Source organism: Urtica dioica, chromosome 1, assembly GCF_054948205.1.
Source record: "Urtica dioica subsp. dioica isolate 48M chromosome 1, U.dioica_male_clone48M_v1_H2, whole genome shotgun sequence".
In the NCBI taxonomy this organism is placed as follows: domain Eukaryota; kingdom Viridiplantae; phylum Streptophyta; class Magnoliopsida; order Rosales; family Urticaceae; genus Urtica; species Urtica dioica.
The window spans coordinates 48,953,768-48,975,314 of record NC_142756.1 but is presented as its reverse complement, the minus strand read 5'-3'; the positions used below and the strand labels follow the sequence as shown (position 1 = coordinate 48,975,314).

At 39.3% G+C, this 21,547-nt stretch overlaps 2 protein-coding genes across 3 annotated transcripts; one reads left to right on the top strand and one right to left on the bottom strand.

The window, feature by feature from the left end:
* The first annotated feature begins 533 nt into the window (after positions 1 to 533).
* LOC149408010 (transcription factor ILR3-like) lies at positions 534 to 17,583 on the top strand. Of its 2 annotated transcripts, none has more exons than XM_089627978.1 (5): positions 534 to 791; positions 15,365 to 15,427; positions 16,010 to 16,090; positions 16,186 to 16,333; positions 17,132 to 17,583. In XM_089627978.1, the coding sequence occupies exons 1-5, from the start codon at positions 655 to 657 to the stop codon at positions 17,363 to 17,365; spliced, it is 663 nt and encodes a 220-aa protein (XP_089484104.1). In that variant the 5' UTR covers positions 534 to 654; the 3' UTR covers positions 17,366 to 17,583. The 2 variants fall into 2 exon arrangements, with proteins under 2 accessions (XP_089484104.1, XP_089484100.1); XM_089627974.1 differs by having other exon boundaries at positions 640 to 791; positions 16,186 to 16,348.
* A 2,549-nt stretch (positions 17,584 to 20,132) lies between these two features.
* LOC149408009 (uclacyanin 1-like) lies at positions 20,133 to 21,206 on the bottom strand. Its single transcript, XM_089627967.1, has 2 exons — positions 20,959 to 21,206; positions 20,133 to 20,843 (listed from the first exon to the last, which is right to left on the bottom strand). Exons 1-2 carry the CDS (start codon positions 21,128 to 21,130, stop codon positions 20,317 to 20,319), a joined length of 699 nt encoding a protein of 232 aa, XP_089484093.1. The 5' UTR covers positions 21,131 to 21,206; the 3' UTR covers positions 20,133 to 20,316.
* Between the last annotated feature and the right edge of the window lie 341 nt (positions 21,207 to 21,547).

Below are 21,547 nucleotides of genomic sequence, written 5' to 3'. Positions count from 1 at the left end.
CTGCGAGGAGTCTTCCAATCATAGTACTTTGATTTTGCTTCCCGAATGTGTGTTTATTTTTCTTTTCCATTGTTGTTGCATTAAAATCTCAGATTTTCGTAAGATTATTAATGATCAAGTAGTCAAGACTATATAGTGTCAAACAGTTAATAAACCGCTGCTACTAATCCTTTTTTTTTATTATTATTCGGGAAAATACATATTAAAGTTATATCACTTGCACCTGAAAACATAACAACTTTTTTTCTAGCTGAGATAATTTTGAACGTAATAATATGTATCTATAGATATATATGCCTACTCAAACCAAAGTTTTTTTAGTGTACCGATTTATCAGTGACGTTCATTTGTTTGAATAATTGGTGCTTCAGTAAAAGTCAACACGTTCATTTGTTTGAATAATTGATGCTTCAGTAAAAGTCAACACGTTAGACCTTATATAAATGCGCATAATTATCAATTACTTTTAAAGTCCACTAGTCATATATAGCTTGGCTCCACAATTCTGCTTCCAACTTTCCACTAAAGCACTGCGCGTGTGGATCGATATCGCACTTATATTTGGACGTTAACATTCTTGTGCCCTTGATATTAGCATCCCAATATTCTCTCCGTAACAATAGTGTATTTAGTTTCATATACTAGGAATATATCATGGACATTGGTTCTTCAGGTTATACCTCGGACTGGCTCTCTCCTTATGGCCTAATGGAAGATATCGCATTTCTGGGAGGTGAATTCGCCGGTGCAACTACTGGTTTTAGTTGGCCGACACAACTTGTGGATGCAAGGTTCGCTTTATTTACTTAATTTTTTTTAATCACACAACTACTTAATTTTGAATATGCTGTTTTTTTGTTTGGTTATAGAATTTAGTTTGGTTATAGAATAAAGTATATGAGTGTGTGTGTGTGTATAAGTATTAGAAAAGATGAAGAAAGGAGAGAAAAACTCCAGAGAGAGAAAACGAATCAGGGAATGATATTATTCTGATTCTCAGTACATTCAAATTACTAGGTAGGTACAATGTATAAGGAAAAAGAAAAAATAGAAAACCAATTGTACCAGCGCAGTGGTCAACTTATTATAAAGTCTTCTAGAAGCTGCTTAGTAACTAAAAGAAATAAAACAGATCAGACTAAACAAATAGCCTTTTATTCTAATTAATTAAGTACCCAAAATGTAATACTCCCCCTCAAGATGGAGAGAATATATCAAGAATTCCCATCTTGCTCAATAACGTTTTGAACTGTGTCGGATGTAATGCCTTGGTGAAAATATCGGCCAGTTGGTGAATTGACTTGATATGTAAAGTCTTCAAGAGGCCACTTTGTATCTTCTCCCTCACTATGTGACAGTCCACCTCGATATGCTTAGTGCGCTCGTGAAACACGGGATTTGCAGCGATATGTAACGCTGCCTGATTGTCGCAGAACAGGATAGCTGGGGATTTGTGATCAATCTGAAAATCACGAAGCAAAGACTTTAACCAAACCAATTCACCGGTTACAGCAGCCATAGCACGATATTCAGCCTCCGCTGACGACTTCGAGACTGTTGTCTGTTTCTTTGATTTCCAAGATATCAAAGATGATCCCAAAAAGACACAAAAACCAGAAGTCGAACGTCTAGAGTCTTGACAGCCTGCATAATCGGAATCTTCGAATGCTTTCAATTCCAAAGCAGAATCAGATGGGAAGAAAAGACCTTGACCTCGCGTGCCTTTGACATACTGAAGCACCTTAAAAGCTGCTTGAAGATGTGGTTTGCGTGGAGTTGCCGTGAATTGGCTCAAACGATTCACTGCAAAGCACAAATCTGGTCATGTGAGGGTCAAATAGAGCAGTCTTCCTATCAGTCTCCTGTACCGTAGTGGATCTTCAAGTAAATCACCCTCATCTTGTGATAATTTCAGGTTTGGATCCATGGGAATGGATTGTGGTTTGCAAGCCAACTGACCCGAATCATTCAGAATTTCGAGGGCATATTTTCGCTGACAGAGAGAGATCCCTTTTGCAGATCGAGCAATTTCGAGACCTAAGAAGTACGCACACACGTCCCTCTTTTTGAATTTTTCACTCAAAGTCTTCTTCAGCAAATCAACTTCCAGTTGATCATTGCTAGCGATTATAATATCGTCGACATATACTAGCAAGGCTAAGAAGGTATTACCATGGACTTCGGTAAAAAGGGAATGATCATTTGAAGATTGAGTGAACCCGATCTGAAGTAATGCGTTGGAAAATTTCTGAAACCATTGCCGGCTCGCCTGTTTCAATCCGTATAAAGATTTGTGTAGGCGACAAACAGCGTTGCGTGGTAGAATCTCCCCCTCACGACCGGGGTAACCTGGAGGAAGAGTCATGTATATCTCCTCATTCAAATCGCCATGGAGGAAGGCGTTTGTGACATCTAGCTGGGATAGATTCCAGCCATAAACTGCAGCAAGAGACGGAAGGAGTTTTACACTGACAAACTTGGCGACGGGTGAGAAAGTGTCGAAGTAGTCAACGCCCTCCAGTTGAGTGTATCCTTTGGCCACCAATCGCGCCTTATGTCTCTCGAGTCTCCTATCAGCGTGAACCTTGATTTTGTATACCCATCGACAACCAACTGGGTGTTTGCCGTCCGGCAAACTAACAATGCTCCAAGTCCCATTGCTTTCTAAGGCCTGCAACTCGTTAGACATAGCATCACACCAAACTTGATGTTCATTAGCCTCATGAAAATGTTCGGGTTCAATATGATTGGTAATGGCTAAGGTAAAGGCTCGGTGTGATGGTGAGAGTCTATGGTAGCTTAGGAAGGCAGATATGGGGTAAAGAGGAGCGACAGCGGAAGAAGAGGATGATGGAGTGGATGTCGAGTAACAATGATAATTAGATAAATATGCAGGTTTGTGTGAGACTCGAGAGGGACGGGTAGTGATAGGTAAATGAGGTGAGTTTGGCTCAGGAGATGTGGTGGCTGGAGATTTAGATGGACAAGAGAAATGTGGATCAGTTGGAGTTATTTAGGGAAGGACACGGCCAGTGAAAAGAGCATCAGAATCACTATGGTCATGGACAGATTTAAAAGGAAAAATGTGCTCATGGAAAACAACATTGCGAGTGATGAAAATTTGGTGTGACTCAATATCCATAAGTTCGTAACCCTTGTATCCAAGTGGGTATCCAATGAAAACACAATCCCGAGCACGAGGACTAAACTTGGTTCGATGATTATGAAGTGTGGAAGCATAACACAAACAACCGAAGACACGAAGATGAGTATAGGCCGGGGTTTTCTTTTGAAGAATTTCAAACGGAGATTTGTTGTGTAATAAGGGTGAAGGGGTACGATTTATGAGGTATATTGCAGCAAGGATACAATCCCCCCAAAATTGTAGAGGAATGTTTTGACTGAAAATGGAGGGCTCGAGCAACGTTAAGGATGTGTTGGTGTTTTCGTTCGATAACAGAATTTTGCTCAGGGATTTCAACACATGAATGAGTAGAGTTTATTCCCTTAGATGAGAAAAAATCATGAAAAGATAACTCAGGTGCATTGTCTGAACGAACTGATTTTATTTTTGTGTTATATTGAGTGAGAACCATGGCATAAAAGTTTTTAAAAATGGGAACAACATCAGATTTTGCCCGTAAGAGATATACCCAAGTGACTCGGCTGCAATCATCAACGATGGTAACAAAATATCTAAAACCCTCATGTGTTTGGATTTGAAAAGGACCCCAAATATCAATGTGTATCAAATCAAAACAATTTTCAGACATTTTATTTTGACTATGGAAAGGTAATCGACGCTGTTTTGCTAAAGGACAAATTGAACAATGAGAATTTGAAAGAGATAAGGATCCTGGAATTCTCAAAATGTCATTAAGGACTTGAAGTTTTACAAGAGATGGATGGCCAAGCCTACAATGCCATAAATCGGTCTTAGACAAAACAGAACAAAGAACATGGGAATTTAAAACATCTTATCCCAAACTTAGAACATAGAGATTGTTGTGTCTTCTACCCCTCCCAATCGTCAAGGCCTGAATACGGTCCTGGATGAAACAGTGGTAATCATAAAAAATGAAGCGACTTTTAAGGCTGAGAGTAAGTGAGCTAACGCTAAGAAGGTTGAAGGCAAAGGTTGGAACAAAAAGCACATTTTCCAAACACATGGAATCAGATAATTTCACAGTCCCAATTCGAGCAATTCTGATTGTTTGACTATTAGGGAGACTAAGGACAGAGTAAGGTGAAGGTTCCGAATGAGAAAACAAGGTTTCATCATGGCAAACATGGTGTGTAGCACCGCTATCAATGACCCAAGAATTATTTGAAATTGAGGAAGGGATGCGAGAAATGGTGACTCGAGGATTACCAGATGATGGAGGAGATGAGTGGGGCTCAGTTTTATAGGTTGAAACATGAGACACAGATGGATTAGAGGCTAATGAATCATCAGGGTTGGAGTGGTTACCATGACTGAGTTGCGAGCTTAAGTAGGCAATGCACTGTTGAATCTGCTCCGAAGTCAGCGATCCTTGGGAAGAGGAATGAGGCGGTGCTGGCGGTGGTGATGCAGCAACATGAGCTTTAGACTGAGCATGTGGCAGTGACAATATCCCTGGCGAGTTGGATTGAAGGGAGCCCACCTGATTCACTTGTATCTTGGACTTGGATCTTGTTGGTGATGTATAACCGGTTGGGTAGCCATGGAGCTTGTAGCAACGATCCACAGTGTGTCCCACAATTCCACAGTGGGTGCAAGTTGGTTTCCCATATCGAAATTTTCCAACAGATGCCATCGAAGGCTGAGATGGGGTTTGAGATTGCGATTGAGAGGAGAACGCAGAAGGATTCGGGGGCAATGAGAAAACCCCAATGCTTCTCTGTCTTTCTTCTTGAACGACGAGGTTGAAGACCTTGGCAATGGGTGGCATTGGATCTGCCATGATGATCTGAGCACGAATCACTGCAAATGATTCGTTTAAACCCATCAAGAATTGCATCACGTACTCTTGTTCGAGGTATTGCATCCAGATCGACATTCCTCCACAGTTGCAGGTTGTTACTGGTTGGTAGTTCTTCAGCTCATCCCATATGATTTTCAACTGGGTGTAATACCCATTAACGTCCAGAGTACCTTGCGAAAGGCTTTGGAGTTTTTGCTTGAGCTGAAAAATACGAGGAGCGTTCCGTTCTTGGAAACGAGCTGCCAAATCATCCCAAACTGCTTGAGCAGATTCGTGGTAGAGAAGACTGTCACCTATTTCCTTCGACACATCATTGAGTAGCCAGGAGGTGACCATAATGTTGCAGCGAGACCAGGCTCCGTAGTTTGAGTCAGATGACGGAGGAACAACGATAGATCCATCTATGAATCCGAGCTTGAACTTCGCATTTAACGCCATACGTACAGATCTGCTCCAGGTATGGTAGTTCGAGCCGGTGAGTGGATGACTGACAAGAGACAAACCAGGGTGGTCTCCGTTGTGAAGGAGAAATGGGTTTCCAGAATCAGAGTGAGATGACTGCTCCGCCATCGTATTCACAGATCCCGATGGGTTCAGGGAACCAAAGCGGTTGTTAGTTTGGTTATTCTGATTTCCTCCACCGGTATTCTGATTTCCTCCGCCTCAAGCCATGAGAAAAGGTAAGGAGCTTTACTGCTCTGATACCATATTAGAAAAGATGAAGAAAGGAGAGAAAAACTCCAGAGAGAGAAAACGAATAAGGGAATGATATTATTCTGATTCTCAGTACATTCAAATTACTAGGTAGGTACAATGTATAAGGAAAAAGAAAAAAAATAGAAAACCAGCTGTACCAGCGCAGTGGTCAACTTATTATAAAGTCTTCTAGAAGCTACTTAGTAACTAAAAGAAATCAAACAGATCAGACTAAACAAATAGCCTTTTATTCTAATTAATTAAGTACCCAAAATGTAATAATAAGCCATATCAAAATTATAGAAAAGAACAATATAGCTTTTGATTATTTATTTAGATTACATTATTTTATCTACAGTCAATAGAGGCAAGTATAATATTTTTTTATTATTCTAAGATTGGTATGGGGTGGGTAAAAAAATATTATTCATGTGGTAAGTGGGAATCAGGAGGCAAATGTCATCTTAAACTTTTGAAAATTGTAATTTTTACTCTAAATTTTTACTAGATTTATATTTATAGTTTAAATTTATATAATATTTTTATAAAATTTAGACCCCCTAATTTTAAAAAAAAAAATTATATATATTTTATAAAATTTATAACCTATAGCCTCGCCACTGGATAGGACAGTTATCCGTTTATAAAAGTCCAAGGGACCTATGTCCCGTGGTTAGATAAGTAATTAAGTAATGAAATGATATTTTTAATTCGTATCAAGATGCACATTCCATAAGGCAAAGTAAATATTTTGTTGAAAGCAAAATCAATTGCTGGTGTTCTATGTATTCAGTGTGATTTACCTTTTGGATGCTTGTTGACAGTAATGTTAGTGGTTGGTGTTATATATGTAGTGTAGAAGTTGAATACTCGTCTCCTTACTAAAGGTGATTTCAATAAAGGTTTTAGTTACCCTGGTAGATTATTGCGTGGTATATTTGTTGAAATCTAGCTCGGCAGTTCGCTTTTCCTTTTCACTTCGTCACCTCGCTAGCTTGTCACCTCACCTAAGCCATCTCAGCTAAGCTTCAACTCGTCATGCTGTCACTTCGCATTTCCTCCTGATGGGGGTGTCTCAGGAACCCTCACTTGGAACTCATCTCATTTGGGAAAAGTGTTGCATTTATTTGTCATTCTATTTTCTATGTCTTGTTCTCTGTGTAATATTTATTATTCTTTATTTCTTAGACGTAATTATTACACTTATTTATTACACTCTCACGTATCTAGTATATTCTAATGTATCCACCATATGTATAAATAGGTGATACAATTTCATGTAAAAATAAGATAAAATAACATTCAAAGTCTCGAAACACTCTCTCTCATTTTCGACTATTTTCTCTTTATTTCTACATGGTATCAAGCCCAAAAATTCAATCATCCTGAACTCCTTTGAAAACTCATCCGCCCTCAACACCACTTCGACCACCTCGCAGACCTCGCCCACTCAGTATCACTCTGAATCATTTTCCCAACATATCACGAGCCACAAACTCAATGGACACAACTTCCTACAGTGGTCTCAATCCGTGCTCATGTTCATATAGGGACGAGGTAAAGGATGACTATCTCACAGGCGTGGCTACATCTCCGGAGATCGAAGATCGGGCGTTTAAGAGTTGGAAGGCAGAAAACAACATGGTGATGTTCTGACTCATAAACTCTGTGCATCCCGAAATCGGGGAAATTTTCCTCCTTTACCCAACGGCAGCGGAAATCTGGCAAGCAGCTAGAGAAATCTTCTCCAACTCCTAAAGATGTGTCCGAGTTGTTTGAGACTGAGGACACTCTCCATGACCTACGTCAAGGAGAGATGTATGTTACTCAGTTCTTCAGCTCGCTCACGCATCTATGGCAGAAGATCGACCTCTACGAACATCATCAGTGGACCTGTCCCGAAGGTCGAAACTCTACCGCTGGATAGTTGAGACCAAACGTGTGTTTAAACTATTATTCGGGCTCAACCAAGACCTCGACGAGGTCAGAGGTCGGATACTCTGTACAAAACCACTACCATCTCTCCGTGAAGCCTTCTCCGCGGTCAGACACGAGGAAAGTAGGAGGAAACTCATGCTTGGAGTTATCCAATCAAGCTCAATTCCGGGCTCATCCTCAGACTAATCTGCCATCACCACGCATGGAGACGAAGCACTTGCAGCTCGCGTCTCAACAGAGAGACCTCGAAAATCTCGCCCCTACTGTGATCATTGCAGACGACCTGGACACCTTCGAGAAACCTGCTGGAAGCTGCATGGAAAACTACCAAGCTCGAAGTCAACCCGAGACACTAAGGATTCGAACTCAGTCGGAAACTTAGTATCCACCTCATCCGTTGCCTCGACCTCGACTACGACCTCGGACTCCTCTCCCTTCAGCAACGACCAGCTCGCTATTCTCCAGAGGCTTATCCAACAAGTCCAACTCAGTGGAGAACGTTCGGGCATTGGTCCTCTAGGTAACTCCCCTAGAGCCCTCCATGTAAGCTCAAAGAATCCCTCAGCATGGATTGTCGACTCCGGTGCCTCTGATCACATGACTGGTAATCGAAGTCTATTCACAACTTACTTCGTCTGTAATAGAAGCATATCAGCCACCATCACCAACGGAGCCAAAACTCAAGTCACTGGTATTGGCACCGTGGTCTGGACGAAGTCCATGACGCTAGAATCAGTGTTCTTTGTTCCTCAACTATAGTGCAATCTCCTATCTATGCATAAGATCAACAAAGACTCTAAGTGCCGAACTATTTTTTATGAAAGTTCATGTGTGTTTCAGGACAGGCCACAGGAGACAGATTTGTAATACTGAGCTGAGTACCGGACTCTATGTCATCAAGCCAGATCAGCCCGCCATGTGTCAACTAGCCCAATATTCACCCCAGTATAAAGAGATCATGCTCAATCACCTTAGACTAAGACATCCAAATTTCATGTATCTCAAAAGACTGTTTCCTTCTTTGTTTATCAATAAAGATATCAATTTCATTCAGTGTGACATGTGTGAGTTCGCTAAACATACTCGAAGTTCATATCACCCCACCTCGTACAAACCATCTCGCCCATTTGCCACAATTCACAGTGATATATGGGGTCCCTCAAAAGTTCCCAATATCGCTGGAGTTCGATGGTTTCTTCTCTTTGTTGACGACCACACGAGACTAAGTTAGATATACATGATGAAACAAAAATCCGAAACATCCAACCTATTCAAAATCTTTCACAAAATGGTCCAAACACAATTCGACACCTCCATTCAAATTGTCCACACTGACAACGCTCGAGATTACTTTAACTCTTAGCTCGGCGATTTCTTCAAAAAACATGGCATAATTCACTCCATCTCGTGCATTTACACCCCGCAACAAAATGGGGTAGCCGAGCAGAAAAATCGACACATTCTCGAGTTCACCCGAGCTATCATGTTCTCCTCAAACATCTCATCTCATTTTTTGGGGAGAAGCATTCCTCACAGCCACCCACCTCATAAACAGAATGCCATCTCGCATCCTTGGCTACAAAATCCCAGCACGAGTCCTTCTCGAGACATATCCTCATTCTCGTCTCATCTCCACACTACCTGCGGAAGTATTCGGCTGTACAGTCTTCACCCATTCTTAACCAAGGTAAACTAGAACCAAAATCACTTAAGTGCATCTTCCTTGGCTATTCAGCAACTCAGAAAGGCTACAAATGCTATGAACCCCGGTCACGAAAATTCATAGTTTCCGTGGATGTATCTTTTCATGAGTTAAGTCCTTACTTCGCCAATTCAGCTCGTCAGGGGGAGAATAAAGAAAATGACTTCCCAAATTGGCATATCATAAACCCAGAATTTACCTCGCCTCATAGTCCACCCAGGTCGCCACTTCCCACAAACACAGTTCTCCCAAGATCTTGCTTTCCTGGCCCAGTCCGCCTCTTATTCCCAGCTCGCAAACGTCTGAATCTTCTCCATGCAAACTGAACACCTCCCAGAGTCCGTACAAGCTCGCGAACATGATGTCTCTCCGAACCTGAACTGCGACACTACTGAACAAGGTAACACTTCATCTTCGGACTTACCTATTGCATTGAGAAAACCTGCTCGGTCGTGTGGTCAATACAAGATGGAAGATTATGTTACTATGGGAACCTAACTACGGGCTACCAAGCCTACGTGGCGAAGCTAGACGAAGTAAAAGTGCCATAATCCATCGAGGAAGCCCTTCAGATTCCAGAGTGGCGAGATGCTAGTCATGCCGAGATCCAAGCCCTCTAACAGAATGATACGTGGGACATCATCGAGCTGCCACCAAGCAAGCGAACTGTTGGATGTAGATAGCTCTTCACCATCAAACACAACCCAGATGGCACAGTGGAGAGATTCAAAGCTCGTCTTGTCGCAAAAGGGTACACTCAGGCATATGGCATCGACTATCAAGAGACGTTCGCTCTAGTCGGGAAGTTAAATACCATCAGGATCCTTCTTTCACTAGCAACCAGCTTAGATTGGCCTCTCATTCAGCTCGATGTGAAAAATGCTTTTCTGAATGGCGAACTTGAAGAGGAAGTCTACATGCAACTCCCACTGGGATTCGACAATGATCAAGGTGTCAACAAAGTCTGCAAACTCAAAAAATCTCACCAAAGCCCTTCCTCGAGCGACATTCTCCGAGCTATGTAGCAAGCTTGATCTCCCCAACATATATAGTCAAGCTTGAGGGGGAGTGCTGAAATCTAGCTCGGCAGTTCGTTCTCCTTTTTCACTTCATCATCTCGCTAGCCTGTCACCTCACCTAAGCCACCTCGGCTAAGCTTCACCTCATCACGCCGACACTTCGCCTTTCCTCCTGACTGGCGTGTCTCGGGAACCCTCACTTCTTGGAACTCATCTCACTTGGGAAAAGTGTTGCATTTATTTGTCATTCTATTTTCTATGTCTTGTTCTCTGTGTAATATTTATTATTCTCTATTTCCTAGACGTAATTATTACACTTATTTATTACACTCTCATGTATCTAGTCTATTCTAATGTATCCACCATATGTATAAATAGGTGATATAATTTCATATAAAAATAAGATAAAATAACATTCAAAGTCTCGGAACACTCTCTCTCATTTCCGACTATTTTCTCTTTATTTCTACAATATCACTCACTGCTAGATCTCGATAGTGGAACGTACAAAATCATGAAATATCTATAAAATTGGGGTTTACTGTGTCGGTACCAGAAGAGACTCCCGTGATGTAAAAAACCGGCCCGACTCAATTAAAAACTTCATTAAAATCTGGATTTGCCGCGAAAAAATCGGGGTTTATCGCAATTCTAAACAAAAAATATAAATAAAATAATTTTAAATAAAAAATAAAAAGTATGAAAATTTATTTTATCTTTGTTTATTACGAAAAATCTATATATTTATTTCCTGGAAAACCAACAATAAATATCTGCGGTAAGGGGTATATCTATAAAATCTGAGTCCTGGTCGATAAACGGTATCTCAAACTTTGGTTTCAATAGACAGTAACGTCTACAAAAATAAAATATAGATATGTTCGTTTAGTGAAAAAAAATATATATGCTTTGAGATAAACATATTCCCTTGCGAAACAAAAACAAACACTAAAAACAAAAAAAATAGTCATGATAAATCTGAAAAATAAAATTAGAAAAAACAAATTTAAAAAAATCACTTAATTTTATATTAAAAATCTAAAATTAATTAAAATTTTAAGATAAAAATTATAATTTTAAAAGTTTAGGGGCATAGTAAAACACTACTACAAAACTAGGATTCTACAACGCTTAAAAACAGTGGTAGAATGATTCTACAACGATTATCAAGCGTTGTAGAATCCTGCGTTGTAGAAGATTCTACAACGCTTAAAAATCCGTTGTAAAATCCAAAGGCTTTTTACAACGCTTAATTATCTCGCCGCGGCAAAGTTGGTTTGGCGCCGCGGCGACATGAATTCGCCGCAGCGAGAATTTCATGTCGCCGCGGCGAGATCATTTTTAAAAAATTGCATGCTCTCGGTAAGTTTCTCGCCGCGGCGATGTATGTTTGACGTCGCGGAGACACGTTTCTACAACGCTTGAGAAAGCGTTGTAGAATCCCTCGCCGCGGCGACTATGTTATTACGCCGCGGCGAGTACAACTAGCCGCAGCGAGAAAATTATGTCGCCGCGGCGAGTTCATGTTTAAAAAAATGCATGCTCTCGGTAAGTGTCTCGCCACGGCGAAGTTGACTTTTCGCCGCGGCGAAATGTTTCTACAACGCTTGAAAAAGCGTTGTAGAATCCCTCGCCACGGCGACTTAGAAATCTCGCCGCGGCATCAATTCCACGCCACGGCGATAACAGTACATCGCCGCAGCGATTTCACTTTCTTTCCCATTTGAAACCTGTTTTTCAACAAAAAAATTACCATTCAAATAAAAAACCTTCACACATTCAGATTTCAAAAGCGGTAAATATTAACATCTTGAAATTAAGATGAGTCTCAAATATATAATCAAGTCTCAAACACACATTAAATAAAAACGCGAGTCTTAAACATAAACATAAACAAACCAAGCGAGTCTTAAACTTAATTTAAATTTAAAAAGAGTCTGAAATTGTTATTGAGGAATTGGTGTTGTTGGTTTACTCGTCATTCGGTGGTGGTGGTGGTGGTGAGGGCGCCAGATATTGAGGAGGTGCCATATGCGATGGCCACTGTGGTGGTGGGTACGGATAGTCGAAGTATTGAGGATATGGAGGAAATAACACATGGTTCTCTTGGTTTATGTCCCACCGAGAGTAGAGATCGTTCAATTGGTTGATGTGAGAGGCGCCATACTCCGCTTGTTGGTGCATGTACTGTTGCGTATGTTGGAACCCGCCGATGATATAGTTGAAGCATTGAGCTATGTAGTCGATGGTGGCGGGGTCGACTACCGGAGGTGCTTGTAAGAACAATCGAGGCTCGTTGAGTGGTGGTCCCTCTTCCCCTTCTTCCTCCTCTTCCTCCGCTTCCTCCGCTTGTGGTTCCTCCCTAATCTTGTACCGATCGATGATATTATTCGTAATAGGCCCCATAGGACCCTTGATCGTATCCCTTTTCGAGCGTCCTACCCCCGCATTTGTACAAAGGCCGGTAATGATTGACGGATATGGCAAACTGTGTCGTTCATTAGTATAGTCTAGACTCTTCATCCAATTGTAGATGAATCGACCGACGTTGATAGAATAGCCTTTTATGATGCAGAACAACACTTGGATACGACTCTCGTCAAGAGTGGTGAAGTGCTTGATCGGAAAGAGGCGAGCGCAAACAAAGTAAACCCAAGCTTTAGCAATCCTGGTGAGTTGGTCACGCTTGAGTACCCTTTTTCCTTTTTCAAGGACCCAATCCTCTCCTGGAATGCACAGCAAACTCGTCATCTCCTCGTGGTTGCAAGTTCTTAACCATTCCCGATAGCCTTCATTCTCGAAAGGCACATCTGGGGTCCCAAGCAAATCGTTGATAGCTTCGACGCTCACATCGACCGGTCTACCTCGGACCGTCACAACATCTCCATTGTGATCTGGTAAGTTTGCGTAGAATTCGTACACGAAGTTTAAGTTCGCCTCGAACTCGGGAACGGCACAATACTTCACCCAGTCATGACCGTGAATACTGTTGCGGATGGACACTCCTATATTGGTGTTAGAGCTCACATTGAATCCCCGCTCAGGGATCACACTACGCGACGAGATTTTGTCGTAGCGATCCTCCGCGGCCTTGCTAGTGAAGATACTTGTATTATAATCTGCTTCAGGGGACGGTTGACGAGCTCGCTTACCTTTACTTTTACTAGGACCTTTGGAAGAGCTCGGAGCCGTGGCGCTCGCCGCACTTTTTGTTCGAACCATTTTTCACCTTCACAAAGCATAATCATAAAAAATTCAATCTCGACATCTACAATCAACATAACCATTTAAATACTAACAATGTCACAACAATCACAAATTCTATATCAATTCCAACTTCATTTAAACATAACAATATCAAATTCATAAACAATTTCAATAATCAGAAATTCATAAACAATTCCAACAATTGAGAAATTCATAAACAATTCAATATCAACATTAATCAATATAACCATTTTAAATACTAACCGATGTCACAATATGTCAAACACTATCCGGATATTGCAATCTAACTCAAATTCATTCTAACACAAATTCTAACTCAAATTCATATTAACACAAATTCTAACTCAAATTCATTCATAATATGTCAAACAAACCTAATTTCGTGTTCTACACAAAGAAAATAAAATAAAAAACCCTAATTATGTTAATTAAGAAAATCAAACAACATGCAACTCGGGAAAATAACATGAAATCCATATTAAAAAACACGAAATCCATATCAACAACACGAAATTAAATCAATAACCACTTTAAAAACTTAGAAAATCATACCTTACAATGTTAAAGAGAGAGAGAGAGAGAGAGGCGGCGAGAGAGAAAGAGAGGCGCGAGAGAGTGAGGGCGGCGAGGACGTGGCGAGCGAGAATGGCGGCGAGGACGTGGCGAGCGAGAATGGCGGCGAGGACAAGGCGACGGCGAGAGTTCGGGGCGGCGAGGGAATTTGGAAGAAAAAATCAGGACGCCGAAATGGTTGTCTCGCGTATGTATTTTGAGAAAAATGAGAAAAAAAAAACTGAAAATGGGCTTATATAGGGAAAACCTAAAAGACCTCGCCGCGGCGGGAATATGTCTTCGCCGCGGCGAGAAGGTCCTACAACGGATTTTATAACCGTTGTAGGATCATCTCGCCGCGGCGGGATTCCTTCATCGCTACAGCGAGGCAGTTTCATAAAAAACTGCTTGGCCACGGTATCCTTCTCGCCGCGGCGGAGACAATTTCTAGCCGCGGCGAGATAATGTCGCCGCGGCGGGAAATGACTATCGCCGCGGCGAATGGATTCTACAACGGTTATTAAATCCGTTGTAGAACAAGTCGCCGCGGCGATGTTGAAATTGTGCCGCTGCGAGGTCAATCATTCTACAACGGTTTTACATTGCGTTGTAGAAAGTTGTCGCCGCGGCATAAATCACGTGGTGCCGCGGCGAGGATTCTACAACGGATAGTCTAAACGTTGTGGGAAATCTGAAATTTATTTACTTCTACAACGCTTAACACAAGCGTTGTAGAATCACTAAGTTTCTACAACACTTAGCTAAGAGCGTTGTAGAAACCATCAGATTCTACAACGCATATCCATAAGCGTTGTAGAAACACCCAGATTCTACAACGCCATAAGCGTTGTAGAAACTTGGTGTTTCTACAACGCTTATGTTAAACGTTGTAGAATCCCTAGTTTCTACAACACATATTTTAAGCGTTGTAGAAAGTGAGTTGTATAATCCAACATTTGTAGTAGTGAAAATGGCAGAAAAATGTAAAACTTGTAATAATTTCAGCGGTACAAAATCCACCTTTAAACTGTAATTCTCAAAGCCGCGATTATGGTAGGGATGACATGATCATTCGTGTAGGAAAAAAAATGTAGTACTACTAATTTTTTTATTTTTTATTTATTATTATTATTATTTTTTCGCTTTACAAGTACTACATAACGTAGTACGTATAGTACTAATCCTAAGTAATAACAATAACATTTATTTGTATATCTCTTGACGTACATAGTTTGTTTTGTGTCTATATCTACATATATCAGTGCTGATGTTGACTGTGCATCTGCGGATTCAAATCATAGCATCAAAAGAGGTGGACGGAAAAGGTATCCCAAATAGTCCATATATTAGAATGCAAGTGATATTTTTGTCATGAAGTTAGCTCTATTAGCAAATTGATTTTTGAGCTATATATCTTGTTGGATTTTGATCATTTCGAAACATTAAACATATTATATTTCGAAATCAAGTTACTTGTTAATTTATATATATTAAAAACTTCTATTCTAATAACTTTGAAAACTCTATTTAAAGTTCCAGAATTTTGGATTTATTTTTGTAGATTTAATTAATGATACTTTACAAAATATTCATATTTTGTCTACTTTGTAAGGTGTTGGATTTCTTTAAAAAAAATAAAAATAAAAAAGACAAGTTTTAACTTTTCATAAAATGACTAATGCTAAAAAAATAAAAGTAAAAAATAAAAAATAAAAAATTGAAAACAATTTTGTTCGAAAATTAGAGTAAAGGACCTAAATGACCGTCACGTAATAATTCATGGATTATTGCCGCAGGAAAGCCCTAGGTTCATTTAATTTTTTTTTTTTTTTAGCATATTTTGACTTCGTACATTTAACAAACAAAAGCCTTACCTAACTTAATTAGATTTACTTCTCTCGGTATAGGTTGAAGTCTGAATCTAGCGCTGGGACATCTTGCTCCAAAGCATTCCGAGAAAAACTTCGAAGGGATAGATTGAATGACAGGTAGATAATAATTTTTCGCTCCTTTAATTGTTTTTCATTTCGAATGCATATTAAATAATCATATTTGATTTTATTTATATATGAAAAAAAAATAGGTTCCTAGAATTGGTGGCTGTAATGGAGCCCGGAAGGTTGCCCAAAACAGACAAGTCTGCGATACTGAGTGACGCTACTCGGATACTAACTCAGCTTAGAAGCGAATCACGCAACCTCAAAGACACCATAGTCGTTTTGCAATCAAAGGTTGAAGAATTGAAGGTTAGGGAGTTGGTTTAAAAAATGATGTTTTGGAGAAAGAAAATGCGCTATATAGCATATTAAAAAATTAAAATAATAAAACCGCTATTTGTTGAGCTTCAAAACAGAATAAAATATCAATCCTTTTTGTATGAATTAACTCGTTAAAAATAGAGTCTTCTATTTTTGTCATGTTTACTTGGATGTATTTAAATTTATTTATTTATCAAATTACCTAATAGAAGCATATATTACATTGTTTTACAATATTTCAATCAAATATTTATTTCTAGGGGGCTTTAGCTCAAGTCTAGGTCCTTAGAGAAGCAATAAAAGCAAATTTTTAAAGTAGTTTTTTTCACTTTAGAAACGAATACTTTTCTTAATGTTCATATTTTTTTCTAAAAAATCATTGTTCATCGTTTAGAGCTTTATTTATCTATTGCTTTTAGTTTCATATAAGGAAAATAATTCTAAATAGTTGTTTACACTTGAAAAAAAAACATTATTTATATTTAAAACAATAACTATTTTAGAATTGTTTCATTTTAAAAATATTATTCATGAATTTTCCCTTAGACATATGCCAAATGTTCCAGGGCTTAAGACGGGCTGCTCTGATAACTAATAATAAAATCTTGAAAATGAAAATTTACTATCATATCACAAGTAGACAATTGTACACTTGTAGTTTTTCATAACCAAGATCTTGATATCATAAGTTGAACAAAATTACAATTCATTTATTTGTTTTTTGTTTTTTTTTTTTTGCCTTTTTTTTTGTTCTTTATTATCAATTAATAGGGTGAGAAGAGCGAACTTCGAGATGAGAGAAAGAGGCTAAGGGAAGAGAACGAGAGGCTTGAGCAGCAAGTGAGGGTGATGGCGAGCATACAACAAACACAAATAAGCTTTGCTCATCCTCAACCACAATTACGTACCAGCAACAAAGTAATGCCTGTCATGGGCTATCACGGCATGACTATGTGCCCAGGGATACCTCAGGTCGGGCTCGATAATTTGCTTCGTTTTCCGTAGCCTAAAGCTATAATTAGTTCAGGTGACATTTTTAATATACCATACAAAATGGCGCCTAATATATATGTACACCATATGCATACAGAGTGGTGACCCTGAGATCTTGTATTTGTTTTTCATAACATTTTACTACAGATTTGGCATAGCTCACCTGTTTTGAGCTCAAGAAGGTAATGTACTTGTATCATAATTTATTTATTTATTTATCATGTTATTAATTGTGTATACCTTAGTGCACTCCTTATCAAAATGTCTTACTTGAGTTCTGTCGTTTGATTTGTTTCTTTATTTCATCCCGTAAAATATATCACAATTATTCATTACGTTTAAGTTAAATAGTGCACGTTCATACCATTGTTTTCAAGCGTATATCGCAACCCTATATTTTATTTAAAATTTTTGTGTCATAGCACAAGTAAATTATTTAGAATGTGGTGGAAGTCGTGATTAATGTTATCTGAGTCAAACCACGGCATCGTTGCTGGCCACATTCACATGCCTTAGGTATCTGATCACATGATTAACCTGTATAATATTAAGATACATTACAACCAATTGTGACAAGAGGATTACAATTGATTAAGGTCGACAGCTTCAAAGTCTAGTTGTATATATAGTCCACAACCACAAAGTGCATACAGCTAATTGTACACTATAAAAATGTACGAGATCTCGTTGTATATCTCTTTGTCGTGGGGTTGGAAAAGTATTTTTCTTTTTAAAAACTTTCGTAGATAACCGCACTTCTTATGATTTGAACATGTTTGGTTTGTGCGTTGTAGTTATTTTTTCAAAATATATTTTTGTGCATTTTATTTTAATAAGTATTATTAGAAAACTAATATTAATAATTCAAATTTTGATATAATTTAAGAAAATTGAATCAATTGTTTAAAGTTTGTGTAACTTAGAAATGATCAATTTTATGAATTGATCTTTCATCGAATAATGTTGCAGGGAATTTGTATTTATAATATAAGACGTCGAACTTTTCGAGTAACTTTTAAATTTATAATATCTAACTTGTTTTTTTTTTTTTTTTCAAATTTTTCCATATCCTAAAAGTATCTTCATTGGCATCGGACTCCTACGTTAAATAAGGTCACTTACAAAATATGTACAATCGACATTTTAATAGTTGATGTTAATGTCGTTTTCGCAACATCCTAGGTGGTTAGATTTAGGGCCGAATCTTATAACCGCACACATGTGACCAATCGGTGATGTAATCTTCAAAATCGACGTTTCTTCACTTTTTTGGAGGCCTCGAGTGGACTGTGGCGATGCGGACTCAAAATATTACGATCTCCAAGGAGTCCCTTGAATCACAACGAGAACAAAAATGGGTCTTCCTGGTAGTTTCAAGAGGATTATGGTGATTTGGGGTAAAACCTAAAATGCCACAATCTATGAGTCCACCGCTAAGATAAATTGGACCTTTAGATGCGATAAAAATGGCTTCAAATACCCAATAGGCTATTCTCAAAGTCATTCACAAAAATATTCGAAGTGACAATAGTTGCTTCTGCAATTCCGCTTCCAAATGACTTAGAAGCGATAAGCCGCTTCTTATAAGTCATCAAAAAATGAATTAGAAGCACGTGAGGAGATGAGTGGCTTAGTGTCTTGCGCATGTGAGTGATTAACGGCTAAGAGTGATGAGCGGCTAGGTGCCTCATTTGGGTGGCTAACGGGTCCGAGTGAATAGCATCTAGGTGTGACGTGGAAGGTTGGAGGCTCGTGGGACGTGGTTGGTAGGAGATGAAGCAATCCCTTATCTTGACAAGGAATGGCATTGGGTGGCTCAGCGACTTAAGCGACGAAGCGGCTCCTCCTTGCAGTTTGATCACTCGTCTGGAGGGGTGACTAATTGTGGCATATCAGCCTCAGCTAGAGAAGGGACGCAACTTTCCAATGCGCTTTTGACTGGAGAGACGCCGCTTTAGCCATTTTTTGATGCTTAAGCTATCCTTGGTGGCTTAGTCTCAGCGACCAACTCAATCAATTTTAAGGGGATTCGAAGACATTTTACACAATTTAGAGCAAAACAAGAAACATGCGCATAATTTTTCATGATTTTGAGATTTTTAATTGACGATTTCAGATGTTTCATTTCCATAATTGAATAAAGATTTCTCTTATCTTTCCAACGCATATTTAATTGCAAATACCGGGGACATCAAACCAAGAAGTTATGAAAAATTCAAAATTGTTGCGCAACGACCCAAATCCCACCACGCCGCACTCCCCTAGTCTGCATTGCGCTCAATTCCGGATCGACCCCGCCTCGGGTCTCTAGCTAAAATGCATTGTTTTTGCTAATTCTCAGCTTTCGAAGCCTTTTTATTACCTATACATCTAATTTAAGGGCCAAAATATAGTTCCGAATTTGTCCTAAAATCTATATACACGAAATTAGGCACCCAAAACACACTTTTGCTTTGGTTAAAGTTTTTAGAACAATTTTCAGCTAGATTTGAGAGCTTTTTCTTAAAAAAGAAAAAAAAAAAAGGAAGATTTTGGACAAAATCGACAACCCGACGAGTTTTTCTTCTCCGAATTCACTTGTTCTTTTTTCTCATTACCTTGTGCAATATATTTATTGTTGAACAACTAATTTTTTTCAATATGAGTTTTTTTAAAAAGAAATTCAATGCCAGTTTTGTTGGTTTCTATCGTCGTTTAATTGTTCCAATGAAATTTATTATGGGATAAGTATTTGCATATGAATTTTTCTTAACAAATGAATGTGAGTCCATTGCATATATTTGCTAGATCCTCTGGCAAATTTTTTTTTTTAGAGAATGAGATTAGCTTTCATGTACACAAACCAGATAACTCAAGAACTTGATAACTCAATATACTCAATTTAATTCACCCAATAAATTGAAATTTTTCATATTATATGTATCATCCGGGCTAAAACATGAAACAAAACGACATGTTCACAATCAAAACGCCAAAATCAACCCAACAGCAAAAAACGCCCCAACCAACTGAAAACCGCCTCTCGCCGCAGCAGCACTGGGCGTCGTGCTCGGCGACATAGTGGAAGGAGCGATCGGCGACATAGTGGAAGGAGCGATCGGCGACATAGTGGAAGGAGCGATCGGCGACGATGTTGGAGCATCATCCTCCGGCAATGGAGAATCGGGGGTCGGAGCAGAACCCTCTGGCAATGGAGACTCGGTGGTTGGAGCAGAGGCCTTTGGCGATGGAGACTTAACGGTCGGAGGAACTCCGGCGATGGGTTTGGGAGGCGGAGCGGCGGCGGTGGTGGCAGAGGGATCGACGGCGAGCTTCATTCCCATACCGCAGTGACCCATAGTGCCGCAGATGAAGTATCTCTTTCCCGGAGAAGAGAGAGGAATCTTTGTGTTCCCGTCGCTCCACGAGGTGATCGGGTTGGTCGCCTGACAGATGTCGTAATCCGATTTGGAGACTTCCATCACGTTGTGCATTCCTCCGTAGTTGAAAACTGGATCCAATCAGAACCAAAATCAAATTACTAAAACACACACACACACACACACACACACACACACATATATATATATATACACATATTATTGCACATGAAAATTTGTACTGACCAAGGTTGTCTCCGACTTTGAAAGATTGAGCGGAAGCCCACGCTGCAATGTTGTTGCTGGTGTCCCATCCAGACGTAGCGCCTCCAACAGTGTGATCCACTGCGGCTCCGAGCTCGATGAGAATGGCAATGCAAGCCAAAAAGCTCGCGATTGTTCTCACCTTCATTGTCATTCCAATATTTGCTAGCTAGCTTTGACTTTAGATATTCACAGCAGAGATTACTGGTAATGACTTGGATCTTTTTGTTGTGAAATGGGTTCTATATATATGCATAGATATACGTTAGCCAAGTCTTTAAATTAAGAGAGAAAATGTTTTTTTTTGTATATTATTAGTCGTTGAGAGTTGGTTTTCATTGGAGGTAATGCCAGGTTGTTCAGCTTCTGGGTTGTTTAATTTCAATTAATTAAATAACGACATATGAAGTTGTGTGCATTTTTATTAAGCTAGCACGGTGGCCGAACACTTTAGAGTTACAAGTTTATGATTAAATTAACTTCATTTGACTTAGACAAGGCTATACCAAATCGTTAGTTGCTTAATTGGCTCTAAAAAATTGAAAATAAAAATAAAATCTTGAGAGTATAA